This window comes from Agelaius phoeniceus, chromosome 10, assembly GCF_051311805.1.
Source record: "Agelaius phoeniceus isolate bAgePho1 chromosome 10, bAgePho1.hap1, whole genome shotgun sequence".
NCBI lineage: Eukaryota > Metazoa > Chordata > Aves > Passeriformes > Icteridae > Agelaius > Agelaius phoeniceus.
The window spans coordinates 11,638,678-11,660,327 of NC_135274.1; the positions used below are offsets into that span (position 1 = coordinate 11,638,678).

At 41.7% G+C, this 21,650-nt stretch overlaps 1 protein-coding gene across 13 annotated transcripts in view; it reads left to right on the forward strand.

The window, feature by feature from the left end:
• The first annotated feature begins 2,022 nt into the window (after positions 1 to 2,022).
• The window catches only part of AGFG1 (ArfGAP with FG repeats 1), a 47,322-nt gene continuing 27,694 nt past the window's right edge, over positions 2,023 to 21,650 (forward strand). For 3 of the 13 annotated variants that reach the window (XM_077183883.1, XM_054639071.2, XM_077183885.1), the window contains exons 1-2: positions 2,025 to 2,499; positions 11,363 to 11,456. In XM_077183883.1, coding sequence (XP_077039998.1) covers positions 2,333 to 2,499; positions 11,363 to 11,456 — 261 coding nt within the window. In that variant the 5' untranslated portion in view covers positions 2,025 to 2,332. Of the gene's footprint in view, positions 2,504 to 11,362; positions 11,457 to 21,650 lie in introns of all 13 variants that reach the window. The other 10 variants (XM_054639072.2, XM_054639074.2, XM_054639076.2 and 7 more) reach the window with 7 other exon arrangements.

A 21,650-nucleotide genomic window follows, 5' to 3' on the forward strand; every position in this document is an offset into this window, starting at 1 on the left:
TGTAACACAGGGTATCCTCACACACCCCTGAAGTCTCATTCTGTAGTTTCCTGGGGTAAATTTGCTCTTTAAGATACAGGATGGAGAAGCTTGGTATTTACAAAAAGTAGTTTCTAAACCACATAAATGTTAACATAGGTAATTAATCACTAGTGTAAGCCTATCTTGGCTCAAAAGGCTTATCAAACAGCAGAATAATGGCAGGACTGTTTCTTCACAAAGCAAACTGGAGCCACAGGATTCCTACTGAACTTTCTGATTGACTTAAACAGTGCTAGGATTTTCCCTGGGACCTCAGTTCCACATTTTACTGACAATGACAGTGTCAATGACAGTGATGTCGTTTTGATTAGCAGCTGTTCCTGTGTGACATTGACGTGAGTTCAGTCGTGACACGAGCAGTGGAAGCTGCTTGCTCCCGCTTCAGTTACAAACCACCTTTGACTCTGGTTGAAACTAAACCTGGCTGCGTGTAGCGACTCTCTGCTGCAGCAGGTGTGCGGCCAATCACTGCGCTCCAAAGGATTTTCCAGGAAAAAACAACAACTTGTTTTTTAACCTTCAATTTTTTTTTTTTTTTCTAAATTTAGGTCATCTGCTTTAGGTCATTTAGGTCATTGGAAAAGGTAAAATGCTAGCATGTTTCATAAAAGGCAAAATAAATGAAACTTTCTGAATTACAAGAATATCAGCATTTCATAGAGAAGTGAAAAATTAAAGGAAGCAGTGAGAATTTGGTCCTTATAAATTGGAAATATTTCCTGTTTATTCTTAAGAATGCTATTTAAGCATTGGTGATTATTTAGTGATGTTTATTTTTCACTTTGAACAGCTCCTGCCATCCATACTAGGAAAAAAATTAGAGCATTGCCTTCTGTGTTTAAAACTTAGAACTGGTTGATCAGCTCATGTAAATTAGCACATAGCACATCCAGAGGAATCAGAAGAGGAAGGACAGATTACTGATGCTGAACACCTAGTCCTAGATTTTTTTAACTTAAACTATGAGGAAAATACAGTGGATCAGATCTTGCTCCTATGTGTACTGACGTCAGGGGCACAAAACTTGACCCTAAATACATTGTATTGGGTCATTAAACATGAAAAGATTTTAATCATACATAGCGTTGCTAGGGTGAAATCACTGAAATAGAAAGTGCATTTACTTTTTTTTCTAACATTGATTTCGCACACTGTTAGGCACCTTTGTGTGGAACAAACACGTATTTTGTGGATCAGGGGCTGGCTGGGCTTTCCTCTCGGGTACCAGAAGTGCGTGACTGCTGGCTCTGCTCTCTCCCCTGCTGGGGCAACGGCCAGCCGGGCACCGAATTCCCAAAGGAAAATTGTGCATTTCTCACCTCCGTCCCAAGAAAGGCAGAACCCGTGGGGGTGTTCTCCCCACAAATCCGCTGCAATCCGCCCTGACGATCCTCACGGAACCTGGGCCACCAGCCCGTCCCCCGGGCCATCCCCGCCACCGCGGGCACCCGAGCTGGGACCGGGAGCGCCTCCGCTCTCGCCAGGCTCCGAGATTGAATTTCCAGACTTTTGGGACACAGAGGGACACCGGCAGCGCTGGGGTGGGGACGCACGTGGCCATTCGTTCACGGAGCACCTCCCGCTCTCCCCAGCCGGCCTGAGCCCACTGCCCACGAGGGGCTGAGGGACGGCGGGGACTGCCTGGCGCTCACCCCGCGGTGTGAGGGGAACAGCCCGCCCCGAGCACCCCGCTGAGCGGGAAGGCGATCCCCTCCTCCCCGAGTAAAGTCTAACACTTTTTATTGATATTTTTCCATCGGGATTCTCCAAAGGACTGACCCCCCCCGGCCCGCCCCGCCGGGTCACGCGGGGTGACTCGGTCCCGCCGGAGGCGCCGCCCCGGGCCGGGGTCGCGGCGTGAGGGGACGGAGGGGGTGTAGTGCGCCCTCCCACGCGACAGGGGGCGCTGCAGCCGGCGGGCGCGCAGGGCTCCGCCGCCGCCGCCATCTCCTCGCTGAGCTCATAAAGGTGTCGCGCAGGTTCCGCCCGGGCTCGTCATTCCGCCGCCCCGGGCCCGGTGCCGCTGCCGTCGCCGCTGCTTCCCCCGAGCCGCGGCCCCCGCCCGCTCCCTCCCTCGTGGAGCTGCCGGTCCGCGTCAGCGGCCACCCCCTCCCGCACCGGCCCGCCGGCAGGCGCCGGTTGTGCCCTCCCCGCCCCTTCCTCCCCTGTCTTCCCCTCACCCCCCCTCCCGCCCGGCCCCTCTCCCGCCGGCCGAGCCCCGGAGCGCCGCCGCCGCCGGGGTGTGAGCGGGGCCCGGCGCCGTGCCGGGCCGTCCCTCGCCGGCGGGGCCATGGCCGCGAGCGCCAAGCGGAAGCAGGAGGAGAAGCACCTGAAGCTGCTGCGGGAGATGAGCAGCCTCCCGCCCAACCGCAAGTGCTTCGACTGCGACCAGCGGGGCCCCACCTACACCGACATGACCGTGGGCAGCTTCGTGTGCACCTCCTGCTCCGGCATCCTGTGAGTGAGTGCGGGAGGGGACCGCCGGCTCCATCCCCCCGGCAGCGGTGACCTCCGCCCCCGGCCGCCGGGGCACGCGTCCGCAGGGCGGCGGCGGCGGCCGGGCGGTGCAGCCCCGCCGCGGGTCTCGCAGCGCCGCCGCTCCCCCCGCGCTCGCCCTTCCTGTTGCCGGCTTGGCCACGTCGGAGGACAGCGGGCAGGGGGCTCTCCAGGGGAAGGGGGGGAGGCCGTCGGGAGACTTTCCCGGGCGCGTTCGCTGGAAATCCCCGTCGGAGCCCCCGGTGCGGAGGTGGCCGCCTCTGGCAGGGTGTGCGGCGCTGGGGCGCACGGCAGCCCCGCGGCCCCGAGATGGTCCTGGGGAGGCTTCTCCGGCACGCAGGGGGAGCGCGCACGGGCAGCCCGAGCACCACCGCCCCACGGAAGTGTCGGAGGGGTGGTTCATTAAGCAAGTGTACGATAATACTTGTGGAAAGGGAAGGGGCACGTGGCCTAGCAGTTCACTGTCATGATAGCCTTGAAGATGCGAGGATACTAACCCTGTCGTGAATGCGTTTACAGATACTACTTAAACGTTAAGTTAAACCACCAGCATGGCTTTATGTGCATCGAGTTCTGCTTGGTGGTAGTTTGTAAGACAGCCCTTTAAGCTCTGTCTCAGTCTATAAACTCCAGGCCCAATGGTTTAAGAGACTTGATCAGAAAAGTAGAAGCTGGCTGGGATTTTTTGACTTTACATCGACTATTTCCGACAAACTATATATATAAACCTGGGAAAGGGATTGGCTCTGATAAAGTGATTGCATTTTTCCTGTTCCTCATTCCTGTATGGGCCTTTCTACTACTCCTCCCTTTTCCACCCATCCTTCCCAGAGATAGTGTGTATGAAACTAAGAGATGAGGTCAGTCAGTTGTGAATTTCATCACATATTCATAATTTGGGAGAAAGACACCGCTGTCTTCAGTGCTGCTGTTTCCTTAGCTATATCTGTTTGCTTTTATATGATTCTGTAGCATTGTGACAATGGAATGGAGCAGAATCAGAGTAACCAAAGAAGTAATAAATAGTATGTCAGAGGATATGGATTGGTGTTTCTAAAAGGCATTCAGGAGCCTGAACTAATTTCTGTCCCCTTACTACCCTAAACAGCCCTTCCAAGTAAGGTCTTGTGTTTTAGAACAAAGTTGGTAATTATGTTGAAATGCAAAGTAAATATATTAGTTCTTTGCTTAATTTTCATGGAACAAACCGCCTTTTATACTAATAGACAGCTGATTAGACTTGGAGTTCTTCTACGTTATCTAGGCTTCTGAACAGACTTGATGCAAATACAGAAAATACATTTAGGTTGTGAAATTGAAAAGAGACTCTAGGTTTTCACACAAACATGCCACTCAATCAGCCAGCTCTGGCTATTGTTTGCTCTCTTAGCAAACTGTTATTTGTGCTGGCATGTGAAACTATTTTAAGCTACTGCACTGAGCTTATTTAATGGTTGCACATGTTCTTACTGGGTTAAACTGAAAGGGTGGTAAAGCTGCACCATGAGAGTGTTTGTCTTTATTTTTCAGGCTTCTTAACCTTAATAGACAAGTATATTGTGAATGCTGCTGAGATGCTTAGCGTGGGTTCAGAAGAGTCTGTTCCTTTTATCTGTTGGCTGGGAGGTAGGGACTACTAACACAGTCCAATTTACAGCAACCAAGAGGATGTACAGGCAGTGAAACAGCTTGTAAACAGGGGACAGCTGCTACTTGGTGTTGGCCATCATTTGGATGTTACCATGCTTAAAGGAGGAAGACTATCTGCAAAAACATGGTTAATGTATTGGTATTCCAATGAAACTCAAATGGCTTTTTCATTCTAAATATGCAGTGGTTTTGTCTTGCTGCAAAAAAGCAACTACAAACTATATGTTTGGTTCTTACAGCTAGTAACACCTACACTTACAGCTGGAGTAAATGACTATTAAGAGGACTGAGTTTCCCTCTAAAATAAATTTGGACTCATTCTTTCGTATCCACTTGGAAAAACTTCCATAAGTTGTGTGTGCAGGATCATATATATTGGTTAACACCTTATAACCTAGCCAGTGGCATGTTTATTTGTTAGTGATGAGACTTGGTGTAGGTCATGTCTGTTTCATAACTAGAAACTTACCTTTAACACTTCCATCAGAACAGTTCTTCAAACAACTTGTTTATTTCCAAATGCTTTTCACTGTAGAATTTCACGGTGTAGGGAAATGACTTGGGAACAAACAACATAATAGCAAATATAAAAGTACTGCTGCTTTTGTAGTTCTTAATGGCTGTTTGTGTTCTGCCTCATAGTACTTGCTTTACTGTAAGGTTTTAATAATCTTAGTACTTTATCTTGTTTATATGCTATGTGAATGACTTGCATTGCTTCTTGTTTTAATTATTTTTTTCTACTCTGGTACAGGAAGTATTCTTGAAGTCAAGTAGACCAGTTTTTTCAAGTATGAAGTGCTCAATGCAAGATTAAAATACTAGATTATTTTAGATTAAAAGAGATTAAAAAGTCTCTTTCAGAAAGGTTTCTCAATTAACTAAAAGTGATTGCTAACATCGGTATCATCTTAAATAAGCATGTTATTCTAGATAGAGTTAACTCCAAGCTCTTTAAAACTGTAGTGTAACTTTTTTTACTAGTTTTCTGAAGTGTTTGTTCATTGTCCTGGCAAGGACTGTCTAGTCACATTCAAAATCTTAATTCTGGATCCATCCTGAATTTCCTTAAAGTATTTAATGTGTATCAAAAGAGCGATGCTATGTATTACTAGATTTAGCTTTAAAAACCTACTATTCCCTCTACTGTTTCCCAAAATAGTATGTCTACTTTTTCATATGCTGCTGCTAAAAACAGTGACACAACTAGTGACTTTGCTAAAAAGATTCTTTCTGACTTAATGTTGAAGGTGAGTCTTGTCAAGTCAGAGGTGTGGGTGACAGGAGGTTTTTTCCATAGTACCTGGGCTTTAAGTGACCAGGTCAGATCAGGCTTACCAGAGCAGAAGTTTTGCTGTGCAAAATGGTGCATACAGGAGAAAGTTCATGGACAGTGGTGTGAATTTGCTTCCTCTTAAAATAGTTCCACTTGTCCCATGTTTAAATTCTTCATGTGGGCAAAAAAAGTGTGCTAGCATCACACAAGGTAACTCAAGTTGTTGGTGTTGTACAAGAATCTAGGATATCTGGAATGACACACAATTTCTGCCCTGAGAGTGGGAGGAGGTGCTCTGGAGGAGCAGTGTGCTCAGGTCAAGATTACAGTCATACAGCACGGGAAGATTTCTCTTTATTACAGCAAACCTGCATCTTGGGAAATGTTGGCAGGGAGATTATTTTGGTTTGACAGAAGTTCTTTGATTCAAAGGATTGTGTTGGTAGCTATGACTATTGTTTTCCTGGATGCTCCCATGTGGCCTGCTGACAGTGACATCCTTCCCTTTGTCTTATCAAATGCCTCTCTGCCTTGTATCTCAGCTGTCTGTGCATCTCTGCTTTCAAGTACTTCTGTAGCACTCGCAGTCAGCACGCTCCCAACTTTGGTAAAAAGAACATGTTTTTAGTTCACCAATGGAAAATATCCCTGTTTAACAGTCTTCTTGCACATGTTTTGTATTATAGAATTTTTTTATTTAATCTTGACTCATTTTTGTATCTGCAGGTGTGATAATTAAGGTACTCCTATCCTTTCTCTCACTGCTCTCTTAACTCCCTCTCAACTTATTTAGGAAGTCTCTTGTTCAGCAACAAGGAATGTTTAGAGCATAATAGGTACTTTGAGAAATGCTAAAGCCCCTTTATGCTAATTTTTTACAACTGTTGGCCTTCTTCTGGCTACTTGTAATGCTCCTAGTTGAAATTTTAAAATTCTCATGGGTAGGAGACTTCTGTATCAGCCAGATAGAAGTATTTGATGGCTGATAGAATAGTAACAAACAATAACATCTCTGTGCAGTGGTGATAAATTATTGTTCTTTACCTAGAATCAGTTTAGCAGAAATTAAAAATGTTTAAATAAACAGTGCTAGAGTGAAGGTGATAGAGTTAGCATGACTTTTCAGTCCTTTTTTTCCTTTGGAGCATGTCTGGAAAATGACTCCATGTGTTCTGGGCCTCTGTGTATGTGTAAATATATTTTTTAAGGGTATTTTCTGTGTTACTATATTTCTTGTTTTCAGTTGCAAGGCAGGAGAGCAAAGGAAATGTGTCTATACCACATTGAACAGTGTGCAATTCAGAAAGAATGTTTGGTTATTTTTTAAGAAAAAACCAAAATTAACCTTAACTCTGCTTCAAAATGTGTGTATGAGTCGTCTGCTATTAAAAATAAATGAGCTTGTGAGATGGCGGAGGGTCTCCAGGGAGGTCTACAAGTATCAGGAATGGCCAGTGCTGCTCATATTCCTTTTTGCTAATTACAGTAGCACAGAAATAATAATGAATGCTGGCACACTGGGTTTTCTGGTGCTTGTTTTCTGGACATCTGGGTGTGTGGGGTGCTCTGTGATGGCTCGGTATTGGACTTGCCTCATTAACTTCCTGCATTTTAGGGGATCACGTTTTGCTGGCTGAGGTTTGAGGTGTTGTTAAAATCTGATCCAGGGGACATGAGCAGCGTTGGGCAGCCGTCTGCCCACCATTCCTCCTCCAAGAGGGACCCTCTGTTCTGCCAGAGCTCACTCTTCACATTTTTCTCCCCTCCCAGCCCTAGCCTTTGCAGTCGGCTGCTCTGCCAACAATCACAAGTTCAACTATAATTTGCCGCTAAATTATGTTAGAAACAAATATCCACTGCTTGTTGACTGTGTTTTGAATGTTTAATGTTTCAACTGCCAGACTGCAGAATCCTGTGTCAGTGGCCTTAAAGCTTCCTTTGTTTGTGAGAGCACCAGTTTAACAATGCCCTCTGGAGAACAGAGGTCTCATGTTCTCTGAAGCTGCCCCTACGCTGAGCTGTGACTCAGTGAGGGTCAGTGGAGGAGACTCTCTAGGCTGGAATCTCTGGTCACAGTGCTCTTCCACAGAAATAATCGTTGCTGAGCGTGAAGAAGTTGGCAGTGATGAGTGGGATTCTCTGTGTGGGATGTTCTAGCTCTGGTGTGCTGGATAAGTGCAGATGGCAGAATTGTCTTACTCTGTCATCCTTCCCCAGGGCCTCTTGGGAGGAGAGAGCTGCAGTCTGCTTTAAGTGCTGAGGTGACGTTTGGTTGCTGCCTTCCCCAGGAGCTCTGTTGTAGGGAAGGGAGTAACTGGTACTGCTGCACAGGGGCAGCTTGCAAATACTTGTTCAGGGTCAATTTAAATTTAGGCATGGATAATTTGCACTAAGGGACTGCAATCCATGCGTCCCCTGTTAAATAGGGAGTATACTGTAAAGCATTATAATTGTGTGAAACACTTGTCAAATACAAGGAAAGAAACATTTTTCCTATGAAGAAGGAGATTTGGTAATTCCTCATAAGGGATAATTGTACTTGGCTGTCTACCAGTAAGCTTCCCCCATATGTAGATGAGGTGTTTGTGAATCATTTTGGTCATTAAATAGTCTCTGTAAGGTAAGGAAGGGTTCGTCCTTGAATCCTGTTTCAAAAATTGCACAACTGCTCTGTTTTAGGGAAATTCCAGGCAATTCATGGATGTCAGTTAGAAATCATAAAAAAATAGTTTGCTGTTCTAATGGTAGAATCAAAGTAATTTATCTAAGGAAGATAATGCTTGGGCTGTGTTTGTGTGCAGCTTCTTGTCTTGAATTCCTTGTTTTGGGCTGACTTCTTAGGCTGCTTTAGCATAAGAGGAAGCTTTACATAGGTTCCCTGCATCCTTTGCCATATTCAATGGACATAAATACTTGAATGTACAGTATTGCAGCTTTACAGTTTGCTTTAGATTATGGCTGTTAAAGTTTTGTTCAGAATTTCCAATACCCCTGGACCAGACATGGTTCTGTGCTCTCTTTCCTCCTGCCAGACATCTGACACCTCTGTGTGGTGATCTGATCTTTAGGGGGGATGTCTTCCTTCTTTTAGCAGGATGGTGTAAGAGAAATGTGAATTCCTCTTATCCCATGTGGAAATAGTGTGTATACCAGGAAACCTTATATGTCTGAACTCTTCACTGGAGAGAGAGGCATGGGGAAGTCTCTGGCGAGATTTAACAAAATCTTATCTAGGCCTCAACCACATTTAATATTGCTGCTTAATAGAGCTGAAGATACTGAAGATGTCAGTGTTTGCTGCTGTAAATGCTCTAAAGAGCCCTGGTTAGATCAGTGTAGAGTAGGTGAGTCTTAGAGAACTTGTGCAGTGCCTTGGAATTGCAAACACGGGTACGACAGAGCACTTAAACTGTACTTACTGCAAAAAGGAGTTTCCAGCAGGAGCTAGTGGGAAAGTTGAGATACACTGCCTGTGCTGAGAAACATGTGAATGTGTTAGTGAATAGCTCTGGCTTTTAAATACCCATTAAATAGTTTACAACTACCTAACTGTGCTGCTATTGTAATTACTAGGAGGAGAGTAAATTGAACAGACTAAGGCAGAACTGCTTTTATGCTTACTGTAAAAGCAAGGGACAGTAATTGTCATATAACATTTGATGGAGCAGATAGATCTGTGTGAAGTGCCAAGTGGATGCCAGCTTTGTTTCTATGCTGTCACTCAATATGTGATGCTACAAGTGCCATTTAGTGAAATGTAATTACTTGCATGCACAGACTGAGAAGGTGTTTCTTTTAAAAGCCAAAAATAAGCAAAACCTAATCCTAGCACCAGTTCTGAAACAATGAATTTTAACTGCATAGAACTCCTACGGGTTTCTTTTAAATTACATCATCTTAAAATGAGAACTTACTTAAAAAAAACTTGGATAATATTATAGTATTTTAATAAATGTAATTTATTTGTGATGTAGATGATGCAGCTAGATGAAAGGTGTTAAATTAGTAACTTTAATTTACCAAGAAATTTAAATATTTTGACAAGATAGTTTAATCAACTATCATAAAACCTCTCTCACCAACTTCAGTGAAACTTCTACTTGTCAAGGTGCTGAACTGTGGAGTCAAATGTCAGCTGCTCCGATTTCAAAAGTTTGCTGAAGCAAATGGTATTCTGTAAAACAAATTTTCATATGCCTCTAGGTTTGGAAATGACTTCAGCTTTTAAGGTAGTCAAAATGACTGCATTTCTTAGCAAAATACAATTAATTGTTTATCCAAGTGTTTCAAACAGTGATTATCTCAAATTTGTTTTCTCATGAAACTTAGGCTAAAATGTTACTGCTTAGTGTTCTAACCCATATTCAACTTCTGATTAAAAATGTGGAATTCTTTAACACGGGATCAGAATTGTCTTACAGGTACACTTAAATTTAGGTGTGAAGATGAATTTCCAAGCTAAATGCACAACAGTATTTTTCCCATTAGACTTACTTGGAAAACTTGAAGTGCTAAAATTTTTCTGCCAAAGTTGAATTTAATGTTAATATTTGGAATATCAGATTTTTGTCATAGGCTGTTCTGATGGATAGCAATCTAATTTATAGCTAATGTTCTTGGGATAATCAGAGAGTTTAAAGAAATCTACTGGCTGTCCTAAGTTAGATGTCAGTGTTGTTTTGTTGTGGTTTTTTTCTTAAAAGCAATCTGAACCAAATTTAGAATTAAAAGTGTAGGGACAAATACAAGCAATACAATTGATTTCCTCAGCGATTTGTTAGGCCTGCATTGCATCCCTGGAAAGCTTTTTGTGTGCTCTGGTATCTCATGGTTAATGTATATGAATTGTTTTTTTAAGATGGTATTTCAGAAATCCAGGCCTGATTAACCTGAGTGTTAAACTGGCCCCTGGTATTGCCTGGGTGAGTGTCTCCAGTGCTTGGCACATGTGGGCTGGGATGTTCTTGCATCCACTGAGCAAAGCACAGCTTGGCTTTGGTTGGAAGCAGTTGTGGGCAAAAGCAGTAGCTAGCGTGTGTTTAAAGGAGGAATTGGGAAAGAAAGCAAGCTTTTCTTGCCCTGGTGCTGTTGCTCAGCATGTTTTCTCTCTGTGCTCGCAGGCTGTGGCTGAGCTGGGTTTGACAGTGTCGGGCTGTGGCAGCACAAATGCCTGGTGTGCTGCTGGCCCTTCTGTGGCTGCCTGGCATGGGTGTGAGAGTGCTGCCAGTCTGGGCTTCAGGCAGAGCTGCTCACCTTTGCAGCTGTGGCATTAGCAATGCTATCTCTCATGTGAGAACATGCTAAAACCAGTGTCTTTTTGCTTTTGTTCTGGTTATTCTGTAGTGTTCAGGAAGAGGAGTAAGCCCCTGTGAATTCTCAGGGGCTAAAAGTAAACTATAAAAATATGCTGTGAGAAGACAGGAAATGTAGGTGAAAGCAAGAGAAAAATACTGAGCTGGGCAGTTTAGCTTGAAGAAATCTAGTTACTGTGTAGAAGTAATAAGAGATCAAAGTATGGAAAGATTTGGAGGAAAAGGAAGCTACAACCAAGAAACCCAAGAGTGAGAGACTAAAGGTTGAGGCAAGGGTGAAGCAGATTAGGATTTAAAAAAAGTCTAATTTTGTTTTCCTAAATTTGCATAGAAGGTGCCTGAGTGACTTTGTTGAGCAATTGTGCATATTGGTCTCCCCAGAAGTTTTGTTACTCAGCTTTGTTGTATACTAAGTGTTACTTGAGGAGAGCTTACACAGCCTTAAGTTGTATGGCAGTACCAAGAATGAGTGTGCTTTACAGAGATGGCTCCTGATTTTAAAACTGTCTGACTTCTAACTGCAGTGTTAAACGTGGTTGTATGATGACAAATTTCCCAAGGGCTGAACACCTCTTTCTTCTTTCAGGCGGGGCTTGAATCCACCCCACAGAGTGAAGTCGATTTCAATGACTACGTTCACACAACAGGAAATAGAATTTCTGCAGAAACATGGAAATGAAGTAAGTATTACTTGGAGAATAAAGTGGGTTTGGCACTTTAATAATAAAGTTGAAAACACTACTTAAGGAAAACTTAGGGTTTTTTGTTTGGGTTTCTTTTTTGGCAAAAGCTAGGCAGGAGTCTTTTGAAGCCAACATTATTTGAAATGAGGCCTCTGAAGAGCTTGTTTCATTGGGTAGCTGATCATCATAATGTTATTGCCCAACCCAGACAATCCAGATTCACATGATCAGTATTTCTGAATTGGGTTTTCTTTTGATTTTGCATAAGGCAATAGGCAGCCACCTTTTTTTTCCCTGTAAGCTCAGAACTTGAAACTGACCGCAGCAGTATTTCCTGAAAGAGTGTACTGTGCCAAAAATAAATACAAAAGTACAGCTTGTAGCTGTATTTCTTCACACTTGGTGTCAGAAAGTCTTCTAGTAGTTTTAATACTTAATAAAATAATAATAAAGAATTAATTTATAATTAATAATAAATAATTTAAATACTTAATAAAAGTATATCCATATATTTGTGTATGTGTGTTAAAGTATATCCATATTGAATGTTCTTGGACAGAGGAAGGAAAGGGAGAAATTGTTATCTGGTGAGTAGTTTGTGGCAGCTTTGAAGGAGACAAGTTGTAGCGTACTGACTTTTTGTTCCTTTTAATAGAAGAAAAAATCTGAGGTAAATGTTGGATTGACTCTGTGGGAATACACGGAGGTGTTGAGCCCTGGATGTGGCTATTGCTGACTTCAGTTTGAGGGTGAAGTTTGTGTTTTAAGAACATGCTGTAGCCTTGAGGATTTTAGAGGCAGATTTTGCCTCTGTTCAAACTAGATAAGGTTCTGCTTCACATTGATTACATCTGTACCCTGTTTAGTAGAACTATTGATTGTAGGCTAGAGTGTGTTTTATTAGTGAGCTTTTGTGAACCTTTGTGAGGATAAATCCCATCATTCAGTAAAATGCTGATACTTAACTTTCTTAAAGTTGGTCCATTCATAACTGTCAGGTTGAAGAATGAAAACAGAAGTAGTAATTTCTTTTTCTGCCCTGGTAAACATGTGTTATTTGTTGAAATGACTGTTAGTGGCTGATTCCTTTAGACAGAGCTAGAACAAGGCCTGAACTCTCCCAGACTTTATAAATACTCTTGATGGCTTGGTTGGGCTTTTTAAAACTGTAGAGCATTGCATATGTGTGTGTATATGTATAGAGCATATATTAGTCAGTACTACTGACTTTTTGCATAAGGAAATTTAATAAAGAATCATCTGTGGATTCATATAGAATGTGTTGGAGGCTCTTTCCATAAGATTAGATTGTAAGCTTCAGCTTTGCTTTAAGCTTCACAAAGTGTAAAGGAAAACATGTGTTTGTAGCTCCCTCCCTGTATTTGTTTTAATTTCATTTCTTACTAAACTTGCTATGTCTAGAGATTGCTATGAGTTTGTTTTCACTGATCTGGAACCTTAAGTGATCCCTTCTCAACTGATTAGTGTGGCTGTCCTTCTCATAGCCATGACTAGTCTGCTAATCATAATGATTTAGTAGATATATAGTTTATTATTGACATAAAAAAATCACAGACCTCTGCTGTGCTACTCTGTTGTGAAAGCAGAGGTCTTTGCACTTGTAGTACTCTACTTAAAGAATTGTAATGATTTAAATGAGCTGCCTCCTAAATGAAGATGTCCTTCTGAGTTTAGTTTTAGGTTGTTGATAATTGTTTTAATTCTTAAGTAAAGCTGAATAGACACACTGTAAGTGCCAGCGGACATTTTTAGGCGTACTCAAATATTGAACAGAAATGATTATTGTTTTAAACACTGTTAGAAGTTTAAAACCTAGTTAAACATGTTGTTGTACTTTATGTTGCAGTAGTTAAATAGGCATTTTGTTTTCTCTTGTTAGTATTGGACTTTGGAATACTTATCTGCAGATAAGATACTGTATTGGACAGAGGAAATTCATCTGACAAAAACCCTCCATTTTTCTGCTTAGCTTACTGTTCAGTGTAGGAGGCTTTTGGAAGAAAGGAAATTGCCTGAAATAAGACTTTTCAAACATGGAATTGTCCAATGTTGCAATATGAACAGTTATAATAATTTTACAGTGATACATTTTAAAAGAAGCCCAACTTTTTTTGGCAATTGATCATGCTTAACTTCCATTTTTCTGTAACTTCTAAAATACTTTCATTCCAACTTTCTTGTTCTAGTCTTTCTCCAGCATGGCCCAGGCCTCTGTGATAACCTTTCTTGCTTCCAGATGAGTGGGTCATGGTTGTACAATAGGGATCTTGTTCTGAATACAAAGTAAAATAACAAGAAAACTTCCATGAGATAAAGTAGTTAAGGTGCTGAGTTGTTCTTAAAGGAAGTAATTTTCCATTCTCATTTAAAGGGTATTTATAAGGTCAGTGTATTGTATGAGGTTGAAGTCCTCTAAAACAACCCAACCACCCAAACTAAACAAAGAAAAAACCCCAAAATGCTTCATAATATTTTAAATACCAACTTTTCCCCAGTTGTTGTAAATGACCCTCTTTGTGGCACACGTGGGTGAAGCATTCAGTTACTGAAAGGCTTCTGCAAAGCAGCTGCTTCAGGGAGAGATTATGCAGAGCAGCTCTTCCTTAGGTGAGGCACCATCTTCTTCCCCATATATGCACATTCTAAGAAATTTCTGGCACAGGTAGCTTGAAAATTATTAAATTATTTTTAATGAGTTTTTAGTGCTTCAAAGAAAGTTTTAAATCCTTATACTGTACTAGAAGACACCTATATTTTGGTGTTGCTGACTCATCTGGAGGTATAAACAGCTGACCAGTCTCCAGTTTTGCTTATGTTGGGATTAGGTCACTGTAGCAAGAATGGAGGCATCTTCCAGCTGACATTCCTGAAGTGCCTTCTGAAATCCTTTTGAAGGATAAAGGCAGTTCTGACTCACTGGGTAAGGTTTTTTGTCTCCTTGCTGTCCTCATGAAGAGCAGTGTGAGGTATTTTCACATTTTCTCATTAGGAATAATGAGGAGAGAGTGAAATGGAGATGTGTCTGTTTGAATACTCATCCTCAAATGATGCTGGTGCTGATTTGGCCTCTGATTCAGTTGTGCAGTGGTAGTAGGAAGTGAACTTGCTGTTTGAAGAAAGTGGAGGTGGTGCTAATCTCCTGTTGCCATTAGAGCTGTGAATATTTATTCAGAAACTTTTCTCCTAAGATGAAGAATAGTATTATGAGGCAAACCAGTTACAGAGTTAATTTTTCTCCTACCCTTTTGAAAGATGGCAGGTATTTTATAACCTTTCCAAATAACCCATTCTAATATGCATGTGGTTGAAGAAAAAGATCTTGATGGTCTTGGATTTAGAAAATCTCTGTTACTCTGGGGCAAAGACCATGTTTACCTGAGCAGAATACATGAAGGTATGCTCAGCTGCTTGCAGTTATTTTAATAGTGCTGAATTTTGATGCCAATTTTCCTGACTCTCAATAGCACCTGTGCAAGTCCCTGTTTCCTGCACTCTTGCAGAACTGGCAGCAGTCTGAGCCTGGTTCAGAGCTGATGTTAGGTCAGACCAGAATGCTTCCCTAGAATCTCCTTTACTGTGGAATGTGGCCTGGACACCCTGGAGATAAAGGAGCAGTCCTAAGCTGGAGCTGATGAGTGCTGACAGCACGAGCTGTGCAGTCAGGTGTCCTTGGAGTACATTGCTGGTTCTGCTAATACGATACAGAGATCCATGAGCTGATTGTGTGCAGAACAATGTCTTTGTTAGCTGGATTTACTGGCTTCACTCTGCTTATGAAACCACTATAACTTCTGGACCCAAACTGCCTTTGAAATTAGTACTCTGGCAGTATAAAGTTCTTTTAACCTACTGAGATTAATGAATAATATTGACATCAGAAATGCAGGATTACTAAACAAAGCTATAACTTCCTTACATAAAGAAACTGTTTCCAAATCTTTCTTCCTGTAGGGTATTATATTTTGGAACATAGGTTTGTTGTGTGGTAATGTGCAGTTCTTTGCACTGCCAGCATTATATTTGGTACATAACTGAGGATATTTTATTGGCAGGGATGGGGAGAAGAAGAAATCTAATTTGGAATTTACCAGCCTCCTGAAAGGTATTATCTTGTTAGAGCTTTTTAAACTAGACTGACATATGTAATCTTCCTATGCAGTGGTATGTCTGGGTCTCCAGAAGTGTTGTAGGTCAAGTAGTGTGCTTTTTCCTACATTGAAGTGCAGCTCCTATCAACACAAGGATGTGTCCTGTGAGAGCTTTTCCTTGCCTTGCTGCCTTCATCACATACAGGAGCAGGAGGCTTAATGAGCAAGAACTTAACTTTGCTGGCCTGACAGAATTTTTACTCTTCCTGACTAGCCCAGCTGTGCTAAGAGGAGTTTCTGAAGTGTGGTGGCTCAATGTGTTGTGTAAGCAGAAGGCCTTTGTCTCTCCTGTATCCGCCTTTCCCCACACACTGGAGATCTCTATCAGTGAAATAGTTAGAACATGGCAAAGCTTTGTTTCATACTTGAAATACAAAGCACTGGACTAGAAATAACTGAAGTCTCAGATTCTCAGTGTTTCTGCAAAATTTAGTGGATAGTGCTGATTCTTTTCTTAAGTAGCAGTTTTTTAGTAGGCCTATTCTTTCCTACTTGCCCAACTCTAAAAGCACACAGGAAGAATCCCCAAAACATGTGAACAAATATAAAGCAAAACAAAAGCTAAACTTTTGTGGAAATCAGGTACATGTATTTCCTTTTAGTCTTTGAGCCATTCTTGGAACTCCTGAAAGCATGAAATGTTACTGGAGGCTGGGTTTTAAACCAGAAACCTTTCTGATTAACTTTGTGGTGTGCCAGATGTGCACTGAATGGGATGTGTTCTTTATTGCTTTCTGTCAAAGCTGAAAACAAAGGTAATTTCTCAAAGTATAGGACTGCAAATGTAAATGACGTATGGAAAACCTGATGTATGGTAAATATAATTACCACGGGAAAAACAGTTCTCCCTCAGATGGAATAACTGTGGAGTGCATATTCAGGGAAACCAATGCAATGAAGAGAAATATAGGTAAAGGCTTTATTATAACATGCAATATGCACTTGGCCCAATTTCTCCTTTCAATGATATATTTAAGTTACAGAAACTCACAGTTTCTGCCTTGTTACCTCCTGGGTTTTTATCTAGGTCAGGGTGAGTAGGTTGATGCTGGTTGTGATTCTCTTTCCCTCTTTACTTCATGCTGTACTTGCTGATCTAATTCTGAACGTCCCAGTATCTGGTTGCCAAGTGTCTGATGACATGCCTTGCAGGACTGGAGCTTGTTGGCAGAGGACAGGTACTATTCTTCCCAAAGCAGTTGTAAAGGGATTCTCATGAACTCTTAAATTCCATGAAGACAACTGCTGAATCTTGGTATCTACTTATTGTTATCTGACAAGGTAAAACTTTGCTTTGTCTTGATTTTTGCAGCCCCCAGTGTGTAGTAGGGGCAAAACTTCAAAGTATTGCTTCTGTCAAGCCTTCAACAAAAGTAGACTTTCAAATGCTGCATACGCTTAGTCATTCTGACTTCAATGCTCTCCTTTTTTTTTCCCCTGCTCTGTTGGTGAACCAATGGGACATGGACTAATTATACTTTTCAGGGACAGTGGACAATGATTATGGATTGTTGGATATGTTCCACTGTTTCTAGGGGCTTCCACATAACTTGAATGTTTACTCTTGGCTTCAGCTTGTCAGGCTCTTCTCTAAGCAGAGCATTTTATTTGATAGAGCTGTGCTTATCAAAAGGAGGAGTATAGCAAAGCTTTCAGCAAATAAACAGAGCTTTTGAGCACAGGCTTATTGGTGCTGCTGTTGCAGAAAGAACAATATTAATATTAAATGGCTGAACCAGAGTATTCCCAAGGAGATGGTGCAATGTAGAAGGATTTCAGAAAGTCATAGAATTTTTAGGCCCACTACCTTAATAGTAGTGTTGTGTAATTGTGTGGTGAGTTGGGATGATGGTTCATATATTATCTGTAAAAGCAAAGGAATGAGTAATTTTGTTAAAATGGGACTGAAGATGTGTCATACAACTTCAGCAGTAGCATTTTCTGAATGAGCTCTGCAAGTGTGACTTATATATAGAGCTGTTAGAGGGGTGGTTTGAAATACATGCTCCTTGGGATATCAAATTCAAATTTCTCAAACATATGTTTTCAAAATTACTTAAAATTGAGAACAATTACATCCTTGGATTTTTTTTTCAGATAGTGAATTTGTATTAAATAAGAAGAAAACTGTATTTAGTAGTGCTGGCTTAAGGCCTGGGTTTGTGCAGGTTTACCTTTGCTTTAATGTCGTTTTGCAGTTTCTCCCTGCTCCCATGTCCTGCAAGAGTCAGCACATGCTGTGGATAGCTGTGCTGAGTAACTGTGTGAGTAACTGTGTAACTGTGCTGTTCAGGTGTCCTGCCTGGGCAGCTCTTGGGCCAGACAGAACATAGCACTGAAGCTTATGATGAGGTGTTGGCAACTAAAGTGGCCAGTCTGATCTTTCTATAGTTGTTTTTTATAGCTATTTTTTTAATTGTTGTAATGAATCTTATGGAATATTAATCCAAATATTTCCGCGTGGAACGTGCCTGGCCCCATCTGACCCTTGCTGCTGGGCCAAAGGCGGCAGCTGTGGTGTTTCACCTCAGAGATACCTTTGGCTGGCTGGATGCTGCAGCTGGGCACTCAGAACAAATCCAGGCATGGTAGAAACTTAGTTTACCTCTGGTGGAAAAGGTTCAGGCGACGGTGAAGAGAAACAGGAGAGGATTCTATCGTAGAGTTTTAATCCAAAGTTTTATTCTGGGATGACAGACCTCTGAATGTGCTAACAGCTCCCAACAGAATCCAGACCACACGGTCTCGTCTCCCTTTAAGCCCCGGGGACAGGGGGAGGGAAAGGGACAGGTGAGGCTCAAGGGATAAAGGCACTTGGACAGGCCAATGAGCCCGGACCTGAGGGGCATCTTTTGAACTTGTGACAACCACACGACACCCTTGCTGGAATGTTAAGATTGATGGACAGCTCTTAGCAGGAGGGCAAAGAGGAAAGGAGAGGTTGACACACCTGAGGGGTTGGGATAGGTGAAACAGGAAATGGCATCACACTGCAACAGAATCTTTTGGTATCTATCCAATTCAGATGGTGATTAGTAGGGAGTAATCTGGCTACCAAAGGTATAAATGCTGAGTAATCTTCCCCCATCATAAACAGCAAGTTGTATGGCATAAGTTTTCCTGATATTTATCACAAGAGTAACTTTTGAATAGCTTTGAAGCAAAAAATGTGATGACCTGATCAATAAAAATAAAGCAAAAATAAAAATTTCTCACAGCAAACTCCTTTCTTTGCACAAGATTCAGGACTGTTAGTGACTTACCTTAAAATGACTATGGACAGATAGCCACTTCAAGAAAACACAATTACATGATGTGACTTCTGTTTCTGTCAACACTATCTTTTAAATTTTATTTTTCAATTTTCATTTCATCCTGTGGTATTGCACAGCTCTCTGCCATTTGTGTTTTTTTAGATGGCTGAAAATTTTGTGGTTCACTTGAAGCATAATCAATGCAGTGTTGTGGATCCCTGTCAAGTCAGATGATGGTAGCAGAAGTATAGCTAGACAGAGCACCCAGGTCACCAGCAAACAAGTGAAGACAATGAGCCTTTATTGGGCTCTGAATGGCTGCTGATGTTCAAAGCATTGTGTGCTGCTCCAGACAGAAATATGTGCCTTTCCCTGGTTTCTGGTGTGGTTCTAAAACTTCATAAGATACGGCTTTCCAAAGGACTTAAGTCAGAATTGTGTAGGTTGGAAAAAACCTTTAAGATCATCAAGCCCAACTGTAGTAGGAAGACAAAACAGCCTTTTTTGGCATAAGCATGGTCTGAAATGCCCTTAGGAGGATGTGATTTACCCTTTGTATTCCAGTCATGTTGTACAGCCACTTACAATCTTATGGTTTCTTTCCATCATTCCCACTAATCCAAACTACTCTTATCTATTGTGGGTGGCCGATTTTGGTTTAAGACTGGTCCATTTTAAGAACATTTAAGAAATTGTACTTCCTCTGATAACTCTTTAGGTTAAGAAACCTAGGTGGAATTTAATTTGCATTTGGTGTGGTAAATGTTTTACCCTGCGTTGGTACAGCTCCTGCAGTCAGACTCGGATACAATGAGTATGTCTTGCTGAAGTGTGTGTGACTAAGTAGGTTCTTTGGCTTAGTGGTTGTCCATTAATAAAACTGGTAGTAGAATTGGTTGCCCATTAGTAAAACTGTTGTCTGTGCTACCAGCAACAGAAGAACACAGAGTGCCTGGCAGTTTGTTTAAATTAATTATAGTAGTGACTTAAGGCATATTTCACTTGTTACTTCCTTTTGTGGTTAGGTATTTAGAAGGAATTAGTTGCTCCAGGAAACACTTTTGGAAGCCTGAAAGGTTTTCTGAAGGCTTGCAGAAATTGCAGTGCAATGGCAAGAGCTGATGCCTTTAAGAAGCTTGCATCATTTTAAAGGAACAGGTGTTTGTTCAGCACAGTCCTCCTCCATTCCTGTTTGCATATTCATAGAACTGGATCTACTATGGCTCTGTAGCTGCTAATGATCTGAAGTCACACAGCCCCTTGTTTTCTGAGTCCTCACAGAAATTGCCTGTTGTGGTCATGATGGGCTGAGACATTGACACGGAGCTGTGGTGGTTTTAGTTTGTTTGTTTGAGGGTTTTTTGTTTGGTTTTCTTCCCCCCCTACTCCAAATGCTTAGGTACTTCAGGGGAAGATGAAGCAGAAAACTGGGAGGAGAAACATGAAAAACTGGGTTGTGGTTTGTTGCTGTGAGTTGATCTCTAGATCTCAATGGTAGCAGTGACATGGTAATTGTGATGAGTTTCTTTGGTCTGACTTGTTTTGGATGGCAGGAGAAGGAGAATGGATGGTCTGGTATGGCTGGGGAAGAGGCCCTCCTCTGTCATTTGCCAGCACATCTCAGGCTGGATGCAAACTGATTATCATGGTAGAGCCCCAAGTGTTACAGGGCTGTGTGCAGAATCAAGTGGGGGCTGTTGTAACGTTTGTCTTTCTGTTTGTTTGAAATTAAGTCCAATTTTTCTTCAGTGTTTCCTGATGTTCTTTCCAATATTGAAGTTGGGGTTGGGGAGGGACTGTGTAGATTTGAGCACCACCAACTCCTGCTGCTAGAGATTCTGTAAATAGCCGCAAGCAGGACTTCTCTTCCTCCTAGCAATCATATGACTGCTGCTTGTATAGTTATACTCACAAATCTAAGTATGGAAATACTACTGCTGGCTCACTTCAGGCTATTCACTGCAAGTTTAAAGCTACACACATAAATATTCTGACTTTATATATTTTGTCACCAAAAAGTAGTGAAAGATTGATACTGTTAAAACAGTGATTCTTGATTTTAGCTTTTACTTTAGAACAGACTTGTGACTTTTTTGACTAAGTTTGTCTTCTAATTTCGTATGAAGATGTATTAAACAAATAATTAAGCTTCATTTTATCTATTACTATACTGTAAATGACTGTTTAATTTTGAGAACTCAAATCAGTGCATTGAACTTGATCCTGTTGTGGAGTACAATTGCAGAATGAATGCAAAGTTGCTGAGTTTGAGGTGGTAACTACTGATCTTAGCTCTAAATTAGCTCTATAAATACTCATTTAAAAATATCTTTTGATCATTAGATCTGTTTCCTGTTGTTGTTTGTCTCTATCCAGTAGATTATGATAATGTTGGTAATAAGTAAGGACTGTTAGGTGTTGAATATGTAATTGGACTATTTAGAGCTGAAACATCAAATATGAAATACATAGTTAGGATGTCTGCCTAATCTCTCTAATGCTGAGCAATCTTGGAAATGACCTATAAGATTTATCATGTTTGCCAAGTAGTTTGGGGAAGATGCTGAAGTGGGAGTATCACAGCTTCTACCTCGATTTGCCAACTTTCAGAGCAATCAGTTTTGCAGCTCTTGGTTGTTAGAGCCTGAAGGTCACTGAGGACAATGTTGAAAACCTGACACTTGCAGGGATAGAGGGCATGTTTGTAGTAGGCAGGTAGGAGGCATGGTCAGGGCTATTTCAGAAAGGGTGTGGGAAGAAAAGGTATG